We start from the raw sequence: 20,997 nt of genomic DNA, 5'->3' as shown, positions 1-20,997 counted from the left end.
TATTATGTAAGGTATTTAAACTTATAAAATGTAGTGGTTGAGGCAAGTTCTGCACATAAAAACTCTGAAGACGGTATTCAGTAAATAGCTAAATTAATGCCACTGTTTGTATCTGATTATTACTAACAAAGCAAAAATATTTTCAAGTAATGATACATTCATTTAAACTTTATCCTATTTTATCCTCTTAGTAATCCTTCATTTAAAGATACTACTGGAGAACACACATATCATATTTTGAATTAAAAACAACTAAGTCTGTTTGTTAATTCAATATTCTAATACCCTTTTAACAGTCATAGCTACTCTGTTCCTAACGTAGTCTGTGCACTTCCAACCAGAACTTACTTTCTTTTTTTTCTTTTTTTTTTTTTAAAGATTTTATTTATTTATTCGACAGAGATAGAGACAGCCAGTGAGAGAGAGAACACAAGCAGGGGGAGTGGGAGAGGAAGAAGCAGGCTCATAGCAGAGGAGCCTGATGTGGGGCTCGATCCCAGAACGCTGGGATCACGCCCTGAGCCGAAGGCAGACGCTTAACCGCTGTGCCACCCAGGCGCCCCAACCAGAACTTACTTTCTAATGACTCTCATTATAGTGATGGTCCCACATACACTGTCTATTTAGCTCCCAGCTAGCAATACCCACTGAACAAAATAATTAAATATGTTAGGAATAAATGAGCTTGTTTTAAACAAATGAACTTTCTAATTAAATATCACAAATACTGTTTCTTACAAGGTAATTCTATTTAAACTAAGGTCAGTCTTACTTTTAGGTTGTTGATAGTTTCAACTGGCCTTAGTATTCTTTACAAAGAAAAGGAACACTGCTTTTTACTCTTATTCTCAGGTTTAACTAGCTAAAATCTATTAAACCAACCACCTTTGCTCTGTGCTCCTCCCTCTCTCCATAATTTCCCTCCTCCTTCCTCATCTCCAACTAACAACCAAATTAAAATAGTAGCAACTGTGTAGAGGGAAGAAATTCTATTTATGTTGATACACTAAAGTTCGAAAGGAATTCTGTTCAGTGGAGGGAGGGATGGAGGGTAGAGGGGAGTTCAGTAATGGAAGAGAAATGACAATGGCCAGTTTCTATCATCTTCTAAATTAGGATTTCATGGTGTCTTGTCATTTTCTCAGAGAATAGTGTTATGAGTTACCATATAAGAAACTACTAGGCTAAAAGTGAATGATGAAGTCAAATATAGTATTAATAACTTGGATTATTTATACCATAATTTACCCTTATTAGAATTAAATTAGAATCAATATAAACATGTCTTTAAGGATTCACTAACTTAATATATGTTTTCATGTTTAAGAAAATTTATAATCACCTTTAATTTACACTGCAATTGCTTCATCTCCAAATCCATGCTCCTTGAAGGACCAAGTGATGTAACTTGTATCCGTGGAACTATCACCCGGGAAACTTCTTCTGCCAAACTTGTGATTTCAGATGTGGACTCCAATTTCCTCAGCAAGTCTTCTTTTTCCCTCCGAAGCCCAGCCAAATCCAAATTTAGCTTCTTTTTTTAAAAAGAAAATAAATATAAATGTATTATAGAAGTAATTACTTTTAACCTAACAATCATCAGCATAAAATTCTAATGCTAAAGAAAAAAGTGAAATTAATTTTTAAAATAGTTATTATAAAAATTTTACAGAAATCATAACTCCTACTAGTTTTTGCTTAAGGCTGTAGGGTTTGTAAAGGTTAAAACAAAATGGGCCAGCTGTACCCAGCATCTTTTGGTTGGCTGGTCTTCACTCATGATGTGCTATTTCTTTGATTTCACATATACGAGGCTGAGCCAGAGATTCACATATTTGATAACCTTGACTTCAGGACTGATGTACTTAACTGGTAAAAACCAAGCTGGAGCAGGACAGGATAACAGATGTTAGTTGTTTATTCCACTGGGTAGATCTTACCATTCTATATGGCAGCCAAAATGCTTCTCATTTAGTAACATAAATGTTAAGTCCAATTAGCAGAAGAGGCTTATTAGAGATTTAGTTCAAATAAATTTCGTGCAAATTCTCTCAGTCTTATGCATCTAATAGTTGACAAGTTCTCTTTGTAATGTTCACATAGAACTGCACTACACTCCTTACATTTGAATTTTTAATGACATCAACGTTTTACTAAAAGACATACTGGTAATGTTTTTATGAAATAGTGTAAAAGAAACGGTCTTAATGTCAACCCTTCTCGTTCACCAATCTGCAGTCAGCAGAATGTCACCAAGCTCTAATGGTATAACAACTCAGAGCTCCTTAAGAGGATAACTGCAGTACTATTTTATTATTCCAGAGAAGCTTATAATATGGTAGTTTAACATAAGGAACAATTAGACAAAATGGTACTGAAATCTCTCAGGGGCAAAAAACCTTTCTTAGTGAAAAATTCTAATGAGAAAGAGCAAAAGATGTAGCCAACACATACAGTAATATAAATATGGGACATAATATGTTATTTAAGTATTAACACTATATTTAAACACAACTTTTACAAACTATACCAATAACTGCTTATGTCTTATGTATATATGTCTATATTGCTAAATACGAATCTTTCAGATATTGGATTCAAAACTAGGGTTTGATATATTTGATATTAGATTATGTTTTGGTGAAAAAAATTATTTGATTATATTTGAACTTTTTTTTAAAGATTTATTTATTTATTTGAGAGAGAGAGCGTGAGCACTTGGGGGAGGGGCAGAGGGAAAGGAGAGAGAATTCCAAGCAGGCTCTGGTTGAGTGCAGAGCCTGAGGGGTTGGACCCTATGACAGTTGAGATCGAGACCTGAGCCGAAACCCAGAGTCGGAAGCTTAACCTACTGTTCCACGCAGGCACCCCCCTTTGATTATATTTGAACTTATGATTTAAAGGTGTGGTTCTATATACTTTCAGGAACTAGTCATTCATGAACTGTATCAAAGATACCTAATAATTAATATCTAAAAGCAAACTCATAATTTCCCTAAACCTGAAGATCTTCTTGGTTATCTTCCAAGCTTGAATCCATCTCCTTCCTTGTTTATTGTCTATGTCCAATCAATTGTCACAATCTATAAATTATGTCATTTCTCATACTCACTCCCTCTGCCACTTTCTTAATGAAGACTCTCACTATCCCACTAAGACCACTGCAAAAGCCCTTCCCCTCCCTGCAACTCTATTTTTTATACAGCTTTTATACAGCTATACATCCCCATCTCTTACACAGCTTTCTAAAACAACACTGATCTGTTAATCCCTCATTCAAAAACCCAGTAGAATAAAGCTCAGATGTTGGTGGTCATCATAAGGCTCTCTAAGATTTAGCTTCAATTTGTGTTTCAGCCAAACATCATCTAAGTCAAACTTGTGTGTCGTACCCCAAACCCGTCTGCCATTTCTACATCAATGACTCCACTTGGTGTTTCCTTCCACTGAAATTTCACTCATGCTTAAAGAACAGCTTAGTATTTCCTCCTTTATGAAACCTTCTGTTCTTTCCCTTCTTTTTCTTCAACAAGTACCTTCTCCATTCACTTAGATCCCATAGCATGTGTCTATTCTTCAACCATGAACCTTACTAAGTCCTTGAGAGAGGACTGTGCCTTTTTCCCCAGGGTATCTAAAAACAATGCCCTCTGTAGAGTAAGAAAAGAAAGGTTCCAAAAAATCGAAGTCTCCCTATTTGTAGCATGGATGGTGCTTTGAAGACACATTGATTTCAGCCCATATTTACAATCTATTAGTTTATCACCATATAAATTAAAATAAACACTTTTGTTGGTAAAGTAATATTATCAGTGTTTACTGAAGTAGTATGCACTGGAGCATTTATCAATCCTGAAGTAATGCTATGCATCTAAATTAGACTTCCTAAGATTTTAATCTGGTATGACATAACTCATGGCTACAATTCTATGTGGAATCTCAGGCAACACAGAAAAACTCAACTTTGATGAGGCTCTTTTCTTCCCACGAATAGTCCCAGTAGCTTCTCTCATTTGTTAAACTTGTATGCCATTAGATTTCTGTCTATTCCTTCCACAGTGGTAGATCCTAACACTATAAATAAATCCCTCATGGAGGAAAGACCAAGTCAATAAATATAGTTCTCTAAAAGATACGCATAGTACATTTAACTTTAATCTGACAATAAAAAAATAATTAAATGAAGAAACACTGAAATTATGGAGACCGTAAATCACATGACTTGTAATTTATTAAAATATAAGTCATATTTTGATTAGCCAGTATTTAAAATTTAAAATCTTTAAAATGTATTTCTAATATAGTTACACATGCCCTGAAATGCTACAGGGCATGTGTTGAAATAGAAGAAATAAACAAATCATATATTCCATCAGGTTGGAGTCCTTAATGCCTTAGAATTTTGGACAAATAATTATGGCCCTATTACTAACTTCTCTCAGTTTAAACACTCTGTTTCTTATTTGAGAAATGTTACAGATAAGACAAGAACCATAAATAACTATCTTTTGTGTACATTTGGCTTAGCAGTGAGACTACTTGTGGTGACCTTGCTAGAAAGAGAGTATGCATAAAATTTACCTGTAAATTAAGATTAGCCTTAAAATTGTTACTTTTCTTTTTTATCAAAAGCATTATTCCTATTTCTATATTATTATTTTACCATCGCCAAACATTTAAAAGTGTACGTCATTTATATTAAAACCATAAATAATAATAAAACACATGGAGAGTCACAATTTCTGGATTTTAGCTTTGGATCTACTACTTACCAGTTGAGTGATGCTAATTAGTGCTTGACATTGTTTCCTCATTTAAAAACAGAGATGATGCTTGTCTACCTAGCAAAGGTCATTTTGAGGGTAGAATTTAAAAAAAAATTATGATAGCACTTCGTAAATTTTAAAGTTACAGTATTATTGTTAGCACTATCTTGTAGTAAATGCTACCATAAAGCGTATGAGAAGTATCTTAAAGGCTGAAAACCTGATTTTAAAAAAAGCTTAATGATATATATAAAATATTAAATATATATATAAAAACATGTATAGAAAATTCCTCCCTTAAAAGATATACCAATCTTTTAAAAGTCTATTTCAATTTAAAAGTTGACTTCAATGAGAATAAGTACTGAGATTTGTATTGATTTATGTGTAGTCAATTATTCTAACCAAAGGTTATAAAGTAGAACTAAACACTATAAAAGTTTAAAACTAGACCCTAGTTATTATTTATTTAAATAGAACATTGAAGAAGTCTCTCGGAAAGAACTGTCTGAGCAACTGTAAGAAGAAACAAAATATATTGGAGAATTCATTCTTCAGTAAGGAGCTCGGGGGTAGGCAGAATCCTCAGATGACCCGCAATGACCTATGCACTGTAAAACACCCCCCCCCTTGTATGTGGGCGAGACCTGCGAATGTAATGGACTATCACTCCCATGATTATATTATTTGCATATGTTATATGCAAAAAGCATTCTTTTAATTATGGTCCCCAAACACATGACTTTGAGTTGATCAAAGGCAAAATTATCCTGGCTGGTCCTGACCTAATCAGGCGAGGCCTTTAAAAGAAATCCAGAGGCCCTCCTGAGGTCAGAGAGATTCTCCTGCTGGCCTTGAAGAAGTCAGTGGTCATCTTCTGGGAGAACTGTGAGGGGATAATAAGACAAGAACCTGAGGAAGTCCTCAGAAACTGAGAATGGTCCTTGACTGACAGTCAACAAGAAAATAGGGACCCGAGTCCTATAAGCACAAGGAACTGAATTCTTCCAACATACACATGAGTTTGGAAGAAAAGCCTGAGCTCCAGAAAGGAAGGCAGCCTGGAAGACACGCTGATGTGATACTCTGTGATAACACAGCCTTGTGATACTCTGAGAACAGGGCCTCACTAAGCTGTGCAAAACTCATCACCCGTGGAAACTGTGATGTAGTGAGTGTATATGTTGTTTCTAAGCTGCTAAATTTGTGGCCATTTGTTATGTAGCATGGAAAACTAATGTTGAGTCCCCATTTAAAAAAAATAAGCCTCTTAAACCTTGTTCTCTTATTGCCACCCTGCACCACCTTGAGCAAGTATCCCGAGCCCCGTATAGTTTGCATAACATCCTTACTCAGATTTAATTTTTTCTTTATCCATAATTTTGTGTTAATTTTATGTCTTCAATTGCCTTAAAAAATGATCTTTTTTTATAGTAATTTTTTATTATGTTATGTCACCATATAGTATATCCTTAGTTTTTGATGTAATGTTCCATGATTCATTATTTGTGTACAACACCCAGTGCACCATGCAACACGTGCCCTCCTTAATACCATCACCGGCCTATCCCAATCCCCCACCCCCCTCCCCTCTGAAACCCTCACTTGTTTCCCAGAGTCCACAGTCTCTCATGTCCCTTCTGTTTACCCCCCTTCATTCTTCCCTTCCTTCTCCTACCGATTTTCCTATTTCTTATGTTCCGTAAGTGAGTGAAACCATATGATAATTGTCTTTCTCTGCTTGACTTATTTCACTTAGCATAATCTCCTCCAGTCCCATCCATGTTGCTGCAAATGTTGTGTAATCGTTCTTTCTGATGGCTGAGTAATATTCCATTGTATATATGGACCACATCTTCTTAATCCAGTCATCTGTTGAAGGGCATCTCGGCTCCTTCCACAATTTAGCTATTGTGGACAATGCTGCTATGAACATTGGGGTGCATATGGCCCTTCTCTTCACTACGTCTGTATCTTTGGGGTAAAAACCCAGTAGTGCAATGGTTGGATCATAGGGTAGCTCAATTTTTAACTTTTCAAGGGACCTCCACACTGTTTTCCAAAGTGGCTGTACCAACTTGCATTCCCACCAACAGTGTAAGATCTCATTTTCTATGCTAGAAATATAAATTGTCTCTGGATCTGCATCTTATAGTTTAATTGCCAAGCAAAAGCCCAAAGCCAGAAGCTTCCTTTTGCTGCTCTCAACATTAACTGTGGAACCCCATGAACCAGGTGAATAAGGCTCTTTTGACAGACTCTCCCTTGTTCTCATGTATGACAGTTCACTCAGTTTATTCAAGAAATAAATTTCTTTTATTCTGGTCCCCAACTTAACATTTTCTGGAAGATTTTGATAGGGAATGTCTAGACACTGAACTGACTCTGTGTCTGGCATTAATTTTTTAAATACACACAACAGAGTAGTAACTGTCCTAGCTCCGTTGTCAATAAAAAAGTGACAAACTTTGCCTTCAGGTAGCTACCGATCTAAACCCTAGAAATATACAACAATAAACTACAGTAAGTGCTATAAAGAAACAAAACAGGGAGCTAATGGAAATGCTACTGCCTTTACATCCTATCTGGTAAGTGCTGTTACAGCCAGTTTACTTCCACGTATCCCTCCTGATCTGTTTTGTCAGATGTTTCCTAGAAGCTAGGTGTAACATGAAAGGCGCCAGCTACAGCCACCTTGCTTTCCAACTTCTACTCTAGAGAACGTACCTGCCCAAACACTGGTGAGTAAACTGAGGGCAATCCTGACGACAGGAGGATCTCTTTTTCCAGCAGGGAGCCTTGGTAAACATTTTGATGTTCAAGAGTGAATTATCGGAAAAACTAAAACTGGGCCCATGGAAAATATCCTAGAGTCCAAGTGAAATGAAGCAAAGGGCTTAAGAAAAAAAATTCAGAACTGAAAAAATCATTTCCCTAATCACTCCCCCCAAATAATGTATTTTTAGATACTTTAATCTTGATGTCTCCAAAGAATAAAATATTCAAATCTGACTATAGTGGATATGATGCTTGTCGCAGCATGGGAAAAGAAAACGCTTGTGAGCATTCAAGAGTTTAGGAGCAGTGCTCGAAGGAAAAGGACAGGGTGGCATAGCTCTTCTGATTTTCTCTCTCTTTTTTTAAGATTTTATTTATTTATTTGAGAGAGAGAGCATGAGCAGGGGGTAGGGGAAGAGGGACAAGCGGACTCCCCACTGAGTGTGGAGCCCAATGCAGGGCTCGACATGGGGCTCAATATGGGGCTAGATTCCAGGACTCTGAGATCAAGACCTGAGCCAAAGTCAGATGCTTAACCGACTGAGCCACCCAGGTGCCTCAAGAGACTGATTCTTACCTAATGTTTTTGGCTGAACAGTAATCACTCTATAGCACTGAAAGACACTGTTCAGTTGTCCCTGTGATTTCCCACTGGAATGGAAACTTAAAGTAATGAACTATCTAAAAACTTCAGAAAACAGTTTTAGTTGGGATAGTGGGATCTGAAACGTAGACACATGGAAATTCTAGAAAATCCAGCCTAACATGAGGCTGAATGGGTCACAGGAGCGGGGTTGCTGGGAAGCCTATGGAAAAAATAGTTGGTGGGAGAAGGATTCTTTCCAGTCCATCCTAGGGAAAAGGTTAGATGTCAAATATTGGAAAAGGTCAGTCAGTAAAACAGAGTAAAAAGTGAGGGTTAGCTCTAATCTCTAACAATAGTGGAGTCTCTGATTTTTCTTTCTCCTTGTGAAACCCAAAGGCCTTGACAGTCAAAGTAAGGAAAAACAATCATTCAATGGCAATTCTCCATTTCCAATTACTTCACCCAAATCTTTCAGCTTAAATTCTACATAGGACTGAGAGTATGGAATGATGTCACTTAAGCAGAGGCAGCAGTTTAAGAATCTTATTTCTATAACTTTTAAAAATTATTATGTAATAATTTTGTTACCAGAATTAAGGCAAAAAAGACTGGAGAGAAAACTCTAGTTGAATAATACCTTTGTAAATTCTATAGGCAAGAACCTCCTAGAAAGTCACCATTAACTTAATGTTATTTCTCCTTCCTATGAATAAAATCAATATTCTTTCAATGGCAATACAAGTCTTCCTTGACTTATGATGGGGTTACATCCTGACAAACTCTTCAAAAATTAAAACTATTATAAGTCAAAATGCATTTAATACACCTAATCTACCGAATATCAGAGCTTAGCCTCGCACCTTAAATGTGCTCAGGACACTTACACAAGCCTACAATTGGGCAAAATCATCTAACACAAGGCCTGTTTTATAATAACGTGTTCAATATCTCAAATAATTTATTAAATACTGTACTGAAAGTGGAAAAGAGAATGACTGTATGGACACCGAACGGCTGCAAGTGCATCAGTTGTTCAACCTCATGATTGCGTGGCTGACCCGGAGCTCCAGGGCTGCTCCCCTGCCCAGCGTCATGAGAGAGGACCGGACCACATATCACTAGCCCAGGAAAAGATCAAAAATCAAAATTCAAAGTATGATTTCTGTGGAATGCAAACAGTCTCACATCATCGTAAGTGGGAACGTGGTAAGTCAGGGGCTGTTGATATTATTCTTTTACAAGAAAAAAAACAAAGAAAATTCTGTATTGTCTATTTAGAAGACGAAAGCACAGTCACTTAATTAAAACGTTATATGGGCTACAAAGAAAATTACATGGGTTTCTAGGTTATTAGTATTTTCCATACAAGTACTTATCTAAAAAGATAAATAGTTCAGATTAATAACTCCTTCAAGTTAGTAACAAGTGTTATAAATTGAAAACATGAGTTTTTCATTGTGATATTTGAGATCTTCAAGAAAAAGAATTAAAAATTAAAACCACCAAGAAAAAAAAAAAGAACAAAGATCTCAGGCAGAAATGGAATTATTTATGTAACAAAATTTCTTATGAAAAATACACTGAGTTACTACATCACTCATTTATAAACTATTTTCTGACAAATGCAGTTATTAAAAGCCTACAGTATGTTTCACAAAATGTCAAGCAAATGAAGGTAATATAGAGGACTTTTTACCAATGCTTTTGCTAGTAGTTAGACTTCAGTAGCCTTTAGAGACCATTAAGTACCCTTTGGCTAATTGGCCAATGGAAGATTAATCCTCTTTTTATTCTAGCAGCACTATTTTAACACCCTTTACACTCTGTCAGTGTAGTGTCTGAATGACAAAATAATATTGTGCATGAATAATAAGCAGAAAAGTTAAATTAACATTTCATGTTTCACATGCCATACCTATGTGTCAGAAGAACTTTCTTTTTAAGTCACTGACATTCAACTTTTTAAAACAATCTCATGTTGACATCTTACTGAGGTGAATCTTCCTAATTACTGCTAATTGCCTATCAAGAAAAAAACTCTTTTCATGAAGTGCAGTTGTCTAGTACAGATGAACATAACTCCAGTGTGCACATTAAAGACAAAGCATGACACTTAAGGTGCTACTTTGTTATAAGGTCATACTAAATATGGTTTGCAATTAACAAAGCCGTTTTTTATGGTACTGGAAATGCCAATCTGTCTTGATGCGTTCAAATTAGATTCTATCAAAGAAGTATGGATATCTGCATATGGATAAGAGATATGCTACTCTTGGTAACATTACAGGAAGAATAATTAATTCAATGAGCTTACACTTTGTGATGTGAGTTCTAAGTGATGTCCAATTAAATAATTTTGTAAGTATGCTCGAATATGATTTCTCAAAATGAAAATCAGCACTATTATTACAAAAGCCGAATCGTTTAAACAGCCCCAAACACTGGAAACATTTAACATGTACCCTTTAATTTGTACTAACAGTTTTGACATTGATAGGCATTTATAGTTAATATTAATCTAAGCAATAATAGCAATATAATGTGTTTCAAAATAATCAGAATAACTAAACTAATGACTTTTAACTGGATTGAAGTTAAACCACATCACTTAATCTTCTGCCCCCAAAACTATGGAAAAAGGTTCAGTAAAAATTTATTATATATGAAATTTGGAAAATTAACTAATAAAACCGACTTTCCAGTATTTGTGGGAAAACAAGTAATATTTAATTTATTCATAGCAAGAGGGGCTCAAATATAGGTTTGTTGTTATTTCCAATCCTCAATTCTAGTTACTAAAATAAACGCCCCTTCGAAACTTACATACCAAGTATGAAATACAGAGACAGATATTCGGAACAAAAAGTATATCCAGAACAATTCATCATCATCATGATTGTAAGAATTTCTCAATGTTCAATGGTAATATTATCAGACCAGTTTCAGCCCTCCTAGACATTTGATATGCACATGGCATGCTTACTAATGATCACCAAGGAAGGTGCAATGCATTCCCATTCTGATTACCTTCCGTGAGAGGAAATGAGAGAGAACGGAAATACATATGTCATTCCAAAGGAGAAACTGAGCGCTGTTTTTCTAAACCCTTTTTTTCACTCTCCTTCTGCTTTCCACTGCTTAAACTCAGCCAACTCAACACGGAAGTATCTATTCCTCACTTGTCCTATATATACCTATACTCCTCAATTCTAGTCTTCCTCCACCCCTTTTGCCAATATTTATTTCAGTTATGTCAGTTGTAAGGGGACAGAAGGAAAAGAATCCACCTCAATTAAACTAGTCAAACAATGAAGAAAAAGGAAAAAAAAAAACACCTTCCCAAATCACGAAAAATAATACTTGGTATTTCAGGGTGATATTAATACTATATCTAAGTAAAGAACAGCCATAATATATCAAGTGAAGTTATAGATAGCAATTGAATTATTAGGAACAGAGGTTATCAAATTCTAGAATAACTACAGAAGTCTCATGATGATTGCCTCATTCTCTGTTAATTAAACTTGGTTTTCCTACACAACAGATTTCAATACTTCTATTTGATTGTTTTTCCATCCTAGTGGGGTGATTTACTTATTGTACTGTATTGTACTGCACAAAACCCCTTTGTGAACAGGCTTAAAGAAACTAACATTCATGTATAGTACTGTTACTAACTGGAAGTGAGAATCTAGACAATTAAAAATTGCTCATAATACTTTATATCAACTTCAAAAGGCATTGATATTCCTTAAAATAATCTTTGATTTCAAAAAATTTAAAATAGACCATGATATATTTCTGTAATTCATATTTTCAAAAGATAAAAACGTTTTCAATTAGTAAGCTGCTAAAATACATGTATGTCAACACTAAATTTTGAAAACACTGGAATCGATTCACAGAAACAGTGCATTATCATGCTAATCTAAATGAAATGTTACTGACTTTGGGGGAAATAAACCCAAAAGTTAAAGATCATCATTTCTAGTTCCAACTTTATATATTCAAGCCAGTAAAAGGATATACATTTCTTAAGTATATGCTAAATGTAAATAGCATCTTAATACTTACTGTAATACTTAACCGATAGGGTCAATAGTTAACAGTTGTATTACATTATTAGCTCTGAAAACAAATTACTTGGAAAGCCAGTCAGGGAATTTCAAAAACCCTACAACCCGTTAGAATTTAACAGTAGCAATACTAAGTAGTCATATGATTTTGATTACATTTATAAATATACCCTATTAAAATGCTCAAGGGAAACAACTTAATAATGTTTTCTCTATTTCCTTTATAAGTTTCATAAGATTTAAGAGAGTAAAAGCACGGACATTTCTTTAAAAGAATGGGCTTTTGCAAACTTTGGACCTGATAAGATAAAAGGTTACTGATAACATTTAAAATGGGACTTTTTTTAAAATAAAAAATTAACGTATGTGAAAATTACTAAAAAAAAATCATGGCATAAAGTAGAAATGTCTTTTAAAGGAGGAAAGAAGATTTAAAAAGTTTGGACTTAAATGATATTATACAAGGTATTTCTCAGAGGTTTCATTAAAAAGCTCTTTTTTTTTTTTTAAAAAAAAAGCTCTTTTTATAAAATACAAAAATTTCACACAGGAACTTCTTCCATCATCCTTCACTACATTTTCTATCTAGAATTGTCTTCTGTTTATCATATTCTTTCAAATAGTAAGCCTTAACCTAACAGACTAAGCACTCAATAAATCTGTGCTATGTGAAATATGCTCATTCATATCGATCTTTAGAAAGAGGGTAGTCAGAGTAGAAGAACTCAATTAATTTTTATTAATTGAGCTGGTTTTTCTGCTTTCCTCCTGTAACAGTGGTTCTTAAAGAATACCTAGGACTTAGATATGTATTTTGGAAATTAGTGCGGGCACTTTTGAGTGCCACGAGAGTGGCACTGACATGGGCGAGGGGCAGGAGCACCAGATTTATCAATGTGTACATCAGTCCTGTCCAACAGAAACTACCCTGTATCCTGCATGACTTTCAAATTTCCTCTCAGTTACTCCTGTAGATGAAAAATATGCATATAATGAAATGAACCAAAATCCTAACCAAAAATTACATATAAACAAAAAATATAAACATATAAACATTTTTTTTTTTCCTGTGGGCCACCAATTTATAGACCATGTAAGTCAAGGAAAGATTGAAAGAGAAATCCCTTTCTTTTCTGGGGTCTAAGCTATAAGGATGTCACCATATGGCCAGGAACACATGAAAAAGTTGGTCAGAGAGGAAGAACTGTGAGATAAGGACAAACACTGAAGACATAAGTGTCCAGTTTTGGGTACCACTACTCTTCCCCAGGCTGTTCTCTTTAGTTCATCCTTTGATTTGATGAGCTTTTTTTCTTTCTTATATTAATTTGAGTTTAGTTTCTGATATTTGCTAGCAAGAGAGTTCTGCTGATAAAACCATCTAAGAAAAGTCCAACAAGATCTTCCTGTTATTCTATTTTTAATTCCTCTACGGCATCCTACATTGTGAAACAATTCTTCTCTTTTTCTCATAACAAATTTTCCCTCCCCTATTTCTGTATCACAGTACCCTCCTACTTCTGATTCCTCTGCTGTCCGTATATAAGATACTCCTCCCAGGGGCACCTGGGTGGCTCAGTCATTAAGTGTCTGCCTTCGGATCAGGGCATGATCCCAGGGTCCTGGGATCGAGCCCCACATTGGGCTCCCTGCTCTGCTGGGAAGCCTGCGTCTTCCTCTCCCACTTCCCCTGCTTGCGTTCCCTCTCTTGCTGGCTGTCTCTCTGTCAAATAAATAAATAAAATCTTAAAAAAAAAAAGCTACTCCCCCCAAATTATTATCCTACTGCAAAGATGTGCTCTACCTTCACCATTCTTTCTCTGGAATAATTACATCAATAGGTTTCTTCATTTTTTATGATATATATCAAATATGCAGTAGATACGCAAAGAAAAATATAATAAACACCCACTCGAGTATCAACCATTCAACAAAGACACTGTATTGCCAATTGAGTTGAAGACTATGAACCTATCTCCTCTGACTCACCAGAAATAATCACTATCTGAACACCTTTGGTGTTTATCATTGCCTTACATTTCTTTATATGTTTAATACATATATGTGTATTTCCAAAACAAACATATAGTGATTTTAAGACATTCCCTTTTCACATTTTAACATCACTGAAGTTGGGATGCAACTTCCATTCCTGGATACCATATAATTCCTGCTATTACTTAAAGAATATTTCTTTTTTAAGACTGCATATTGTTGATCACTGGTGCATACAAATATCATCTTAGCATGTATTGACTTTATATCCAGCAATCTTGCTGAAATCTATTATTAATTTGTCTTGAGATTCTGTGCAGACAGCATAGTGTTTGAAACTAAGGATACTTTTGCTTTTTCATTTCTAACACTTCTTCTAACATTTCTAACACTTCATTTCTTTTTCTTACTGCTTGTGCCCTCTAGTACAATGTCTAAGACAAGCAATGATAGCAGACATAAATGTCTTTTTCCTGATGTTAAAAGGAACGGTTTTTACTTCCACCATTAAGTATGGCTGCTTTAGGCTTTTGGTACATACTTTTTTAACAGAATAAGAAAGTTATCTGTTGTATCTAGTTTACTAAGAGAATTTTATCATGAACAGGTATTTAATTGTATCAAAATACCGTCTTCAGGTTTTTCATTGTCGTAAAAATCACATAACACAAGATTTATCCTCTTAATCAATCTGTAAGCATATCATACAGTATTTAACCATCCCTCTCAGCATGCTTTCACTGCATCCATACATTTTACATTGTGTTTTTGTTTCATTTGTCTCGTGTATTTTCTAATTTCCCTGGCGATTTCTTCTTTGACCCACTGGTTAAGAGTGTGTTGTTTAACTTCCATATATTTGTGGGTTTTACAGTTTTCCTTCTGCTATTGATTTCTAGTTTTAGTCCATTGTGGTCAGAAAAGATACTTTGTATGGTTTCAATTTTCTTGAATTTAAGACTCATTTTGTGGCATAACATGTGGTCTATTCCTGCAGAATGTTCCATGTGCACTTGAAAAGAATACTGTAGTTGGGTGGAGTGTTCTATATATGTATAGCAGGTCCAATTAGTCTATAGTGTTCTTCAAGTTCTGTATTTCCTTATTAATCTTGTCTGGTTGTTCTATCCATTGTTAAAGTGGAGTATTAATGTCTCCTACCTACTATTACTATCTTCCTGTCTATTTCTCCCTTCAATTCTGTCAAAATTTGTTTAACATATTTAGAAGTGCTGATATTTGGTACAAAAATATTGAAAATTGTTGTATCTTCTTGGTGAACTTACCCTTTTATCATTACATAATATCCTTCTTTGTCTCTTCTAAAAGTTTTTTTGTTTCAAGTCTATGTTGTCTGATGCTAGCATAGCCACCATGGCTCCCTTTGGTTACTATTTGCATGGAGTATCTTTTCTACCCTTTCACTTTCATCCTATGTGTCTTTTTAAATCTAACATGAATCTCTTATAGACAGCATATAGTTGGATCTCATTTTCTAAAGTCCACTCCACTCCACTTTGTCTTTTGATTGGGGAGTATATGTAAATCCAGGTAAATTTAAAATTGTTATTGATAGGGAAGGACTTGTAGCTCTTTTGTCCCTGCTCTTCTCCCTTGCTGTTTTTTTCTTTTCTTTTCTTTTTTGTATGTTAGCTTTTTGTAGTGACATGCCTTGATTTCTTTCTCATTTTGTTGTGTGTATCTTCTATAGGTAATTTCTTTGTGGCTCCCATGGGGCTTATGTGAAACATCTTATAACTAAAATTCTGAGCTGATAACAACTTAACTTCAATAGCATACAAAATCTTTGCATTTTTACTTCTCCCTCCCAAACATTTTATGTTATCGATGTCACAAATTACATATTTTTATGTCTGTCCATTAACATATTTTGGAGTTATTTTTTACACTTTTGTCTTTTTACTTCTATGTTAGCATTAAAAGTGATTACCACACCATTATAGTTTCACAGTTCTCTGTATTTTATTGTATGTTTACTTCTACCAGTGAGTGTTATACTTTTGTATGTTCTCATGTTGTTTAGTGTCTTTTCATTTCAACCTGAAAGACTCCGTTGAGCATTTCTCGTAAGGCAGGTCTAGTGGTGATGAATTCCCTCAGCTTTTGTTTATCTGGGAAAACCTTTATTTCTCCTTCACTTTTAAAGGACAGTTTTGTCAGATGTATTATTCTTGGTTGGCAGTTTTTTTCTTTAAAAAAGCATTCTGCCCCTTTCTATCATTTCTCCTTCTGTGACTCCCACAGTGCATATATGGATCCCTCAATATGTCCTGTAAGTCCCTTCAGCTTTCTTTACTCTTTCTTCTTACTCCTCCACCTGGATAATTTCAGATGACCTGGCTTCAAATTCACTGATTCTGTCTTCTGCTTGATCAAGTCTGATGTTGAATACTTCCAGTGAATTTTCAGTTCAGGTATTGCATTCTTCAGCTCCAAAATCTGTTTGTTTCTTCTTAATATTTTCTATCTCTTTATTGCAAAATTCTTATTTATGCATCATTTTCTTGAGCTCGCTGAACATCTTTATGATAATTATTTTGAATTCTTTTCAGATCATTTATTTGTTTCTTTAGGGTCAGTTTCTGAAAATTCATCTTATTCCTCTGACTGGGCCATTGTACCCTGCTTCTTTGTGTTCCTGGTAACTTTGTGTTGCTATCCATGCACTTGAAGAAACATCCACCTCTTCTAGTCTTTACAAACTGGCTTCACATTGGGAAAAACCTTCACCATGATCAGCCCAGCTATAGATTCTGGAGGCTTTCAAAACTTTTCTGTGGATGTGACTTGTCTGAGCTAGTGTGTATAGATTTCTGATTAAAGAAATTTTCTGTTTGTTTGCTTCCCAGGAGCTCATAATCCCTTGCTCACTCTGGTGCTTATCTGCTATACTGGGATCCTCAGAAGCAGCAACATACCATCCAGCTCTTTTGCAATTTCAGCAGCCCCCAAACATCTACTTAGAGTACGTCCAGTCCCACTGGTGCCCCAACCTGGGCAAGAGAGAAACTAGTCCCTCAGGCAGCCCCTGAAGAGCTGGGACATTTTATACACACTACATTCTTCTTCCTTCTGTGTTAGCCTCTGTCTGCTGCACCAAAGGCCTTGTGGAGCAGCAGCATGCCATCCAACTCTTGTCTAGTTCTTGGTGCTTCCAGGCTTCTAGAGTATATGGGTCCTGTCTGAGGTTTAAGATGAGCAAGTAACAAGTCCCTTGGGCACTATCCCCCTTAAACACCACAACAGTGGATACCTGCTCCACTCTTTTCTCTCTCTCAGCTTCTGTCTGGTATGGCATGGGTCCTCAGCAACAGCAGCAGGCCATCCAGCTCTTTTGGTTCTCAGTGGCCTCCAGGCATCTAAAGTATGGCAGGTCCCACCAGTGCTCTCAGACAGGTGAGAAAGAAGCCATTCCCACAGGCAGTACCCTAAAAGCCAGAATGTTGGACATAGGGTCCAATATACTCCTTTTCTTCTCAGGAAGGATGTAGAAACCAGGAGTTTCCTCTGGATCACAAGGCAGTGTAATAGGGGGAGGGACTAAGTTGAAAGAGTGCCACAAGCAACTTCAATATAGCTAGCTTCTCACTTACGAGGGGTGCCGTGCCTTTTCATTGGTTTCTGGATTTCTAACAAAAGGAATTGGCCTGAGTATTGTTGTTGAATTGGTTTCTTTCTGGGGGGAAGCGTCTGGTGCTTCGTTCCAGTTCTGCCATCTTGCTGATGTCACTCTAGATTTTCTGCATCTTTAACACATTTTTCCCCTTTCTTTGTTGTAGTAATGAATTATATGAATGGATTTTCTAATGATGAAACAACCTGTTTATTTCTAGAATTACCTTCACTTATTTATGATGTTTATTTATCATACATTGACTAGATTAGCTAATAGTTTAGGAATATTCATCTGTGTCCATAGCTAAGACGAGCCTTTAATATTCCTTTTTTATATTTTCCTATCTTGTTGTGGTACAGTTGTAGCACCCTCATAAAATGAGGCGGAATTTACTTCTCTTTTTTCTATTCTTTGGGAAAATGTGTATGCTTAGAACTTACATATAAAACTCAAATTTCAATCTCACAAACTGTTTATAATGTGGTATTACTTTTTTTTATTGATAGCTTTATTAAGGTATAATTTACATAGATGAAATTCATCCATTTTTAAAGTATCTGACTGAATGACTTTTAGTATATTTATAGATCTATGCAATTATCACCAAACACTAATTTTAGAACACTTCCATCATACCAGAAAGAAACCTCATGCCCACTTACAGACACTCCTTTCCCAACTCCGTGCCTATACAATCTCTAATCTCCTTTTTGTATCTACGGACTTTGCTTTTTCTGGACATTCCATATAAATGAAATATTACTGTATTTGATCTTCAGTGACTGACTTCTTCCACTGGGCATGTTTTCAAGGTTCATCCATGTTGTAGCTTGTGTCACTACTTCATTACTTTTTTATTGCCGAATGACTACCCATTGTGTGGGTGTTTGGGTTGTTTCCACTTTTGGGCTATTATGAACAATGTTGCTATGAACATTCATGTACAGTTTTTATGTGAACTCCTGTTTCCAATTCCCTTTGGTATATACTTAAATGGAATTGCTGGATCATATGTTAAGTCTACATTTTGCCTTTTGAGGAACTGACAAACTGTTTTCCAAAGTAATGCACCACTTTCCATTCCCACCAGCAATGTATGAAAGTTTTAATTCATCTATATTCCTATCAACACTTGCTATTGTTTGTCAATTTATTAGTTTCAATGATCCAGCTTTCAGTTTTTTTGATCTTGTCTACTGCATGTTTGCTTTCTACAATATTAAGTTTTGTCCTTATCTTAATATGTCCTTTTTTTCTATTTTCTTTGAGATTATTTAATTGCTCATTCTTAAATTTAATGTAACCAATTACATTGGTAGCTCATTAATTTTTAAACTTTCTCTAGTCCTACTGTATTTAAAGGTATACATTCCCATCTGAGTAGCATCTTATCTGCACCCTACAAGTTTTGATATTATTCAATTTGAAGTATTCTCTCATTTTTACTTTCTTTTTTGACTCATTAGTTATTTGGAAATGTCTCTATAAGTCTGCATCAGAATTTTCAAAGTTAAGCTTTTAAATTGGCTTCTAATTTCATTTGTGTTAGACAATATTTTTTATGTGGCCCCAAATATTTAAAATCTGTGGAGAACTTTTTTTGGCTTAATTATGTGAATATTTTTTTTTAAATATTTTATTTATTAATTTGACAGAGAGAGACAGCCAGCGAGAGAGGGAACACAAGCAGGGGGAGTGGGAGAGGAAGAAGCAGGCTCATAGCAGAGGAGCCTGATGTGGGCCTCGATCCCAGAACGCTGGGATCACGCCCTGAGCCGAAGGCAGACGCTTAACGACTGCGCCACCCAGGCGCCCCTAATTATGTGAATATTTTTGATAAATATTTACAGCAAGATTTTTTATTGTTTTGTTCAAATAATGTATATTCTTAGTGACTGTCAACTCTATCTTAAAAGTAATAAAATTTGCAATTTTTGCATTACGTATTTGGAGGCCAAGTTATTAAATGTTCATATTTATATATATTTAAGTGTTTATATATTAGTTTATGTTTGTTCTCCTTTAGAGCAAAATTCCTTGAGATAACTCTAAAAAGTATGCACATTTAACTATATTCTCCAATTCCTCTCCTTCTCTTCCCATTTCTTAGTTCCTCTCATGGATTCATTCTACTCAGCAGCATTTGACATAGTCAGTCATTCACTAGTCCTTGACATACTTTCATCACTTGGCTTTTAGATACCCTGTCCTCTTGGTTTTCTTTCTACTTAATTGGCCTCTCCTCTTCTGGTTCTTCCCCGTCTGTCCAAACTCTAAAGGTTGGAGGGCCCTGGACTCAAACTTGGGACCTCTTCTCTTTTTTATCTATCTTTACTCCCTAAGTGATCCCATTCCAGCTTCACATTTTAAAATATGATCTAAATACTCATAACTTCAAAACTGATACCTCTAGCCCTGGTCTCTCCTCTACATTTGACACTCAAATATCCTGCAGCTCACTTGATACCATCACTTCAGTGACAAATTGCCATTGGTTACAGCGGTAAGCTGTCACTGATTTTAGCCCCCAGGGATTTACATCTTTTGTTGTTGTTGTTATGTTCTATATATTTAAATGGTGTACATTTATATTTGTTACATTTTGTCCAACTTTCCTGGTATGTTTTTTCCTCCCATGATATTTATTATATAATATCATCACAAATATAGTCTATTATCAACTTTCCAGTCACTTTAATTAGAATATTGACAGATATCTTAAATACTTAACTTTCTGTTTTTTACCTTCCCATGTATGATTGGTCATCAAACTCTGTGTGTTATACCATTGTAAATCTCTATTTGTTTTTTTCTTTCTACTTCTATTGGTATTCTCTAGATATTTGTCATCTTTTGCTATGATATTTAAACAGCTTCTTATTTACTTGCTTCCATTTAATTTCTATTTTCTCAAAGTTTAGTCTCACACCTAACTGTACATCAGAACCACCTGAGAGCTTTTAAAAACTAGCAAGGTACAAGGTTTACCACCAGATATTCAGATTTAACTGGTCTAGGGTAGGGCCTGGGCATAAGTATTTTTTAAAACTGCCCAGGTGAGGAGAACATGCAGCTAGAGTTGAGAACCACAGCTATACCAGATTATTCACTAGTCTCAACAAACTGCTTTCTCACCTTGATGTCTTTTCAGGCCTTCCT

General features: G+C 35.3%; 1 protein-coding gene across 4 annotated transcripts in view; it reads right to left on the bottom strand.

Moving 5' to 3' along the window:
- Nucleotides 1–20,997, bottom strand: part of CNTLN (centlein) — a 290,333-nt gene that overhangs the window by 40,894 nt on the left and 228,442 nt on the right. For all 4 annotated transcript variants that reach the window (XM_034663956.1, XM_034663954.1, XM_034663953.1 and 1 more), the window contains one exon: nucleotides 1,343–1,534. In XM_034663956.1, coding sequence (XP_034519847.1) covers nucleotides 1,343–1,534 — 192 coding nt within the window. The remainder of the gene's footprint in view (nucleotides 1–1,342; nucleotides 1,535–20,997) is intronic.

The sequence above is a fragment of the Ailuropoda melanoleuca genome, chromosome 7 (assembly GCF_002007445.2).
Source record: "Ailuropoda melanoleuca isolate Jingjing chromosome 7, ASM200744v2, whole genome shotgun sequence".
Taxonomy (NCBI): domain Eukaryota; kingdom Metazoa; phylum Chordata; class Mammalia; order Carnivora; family Ursidae; genus Ailuropoda; species Ailuropoda melanoleuca.
Note: the sequence above shows the minus strand (reverse complement) of the source record. Positions and strands in the feature narration are given on the sequence as shown.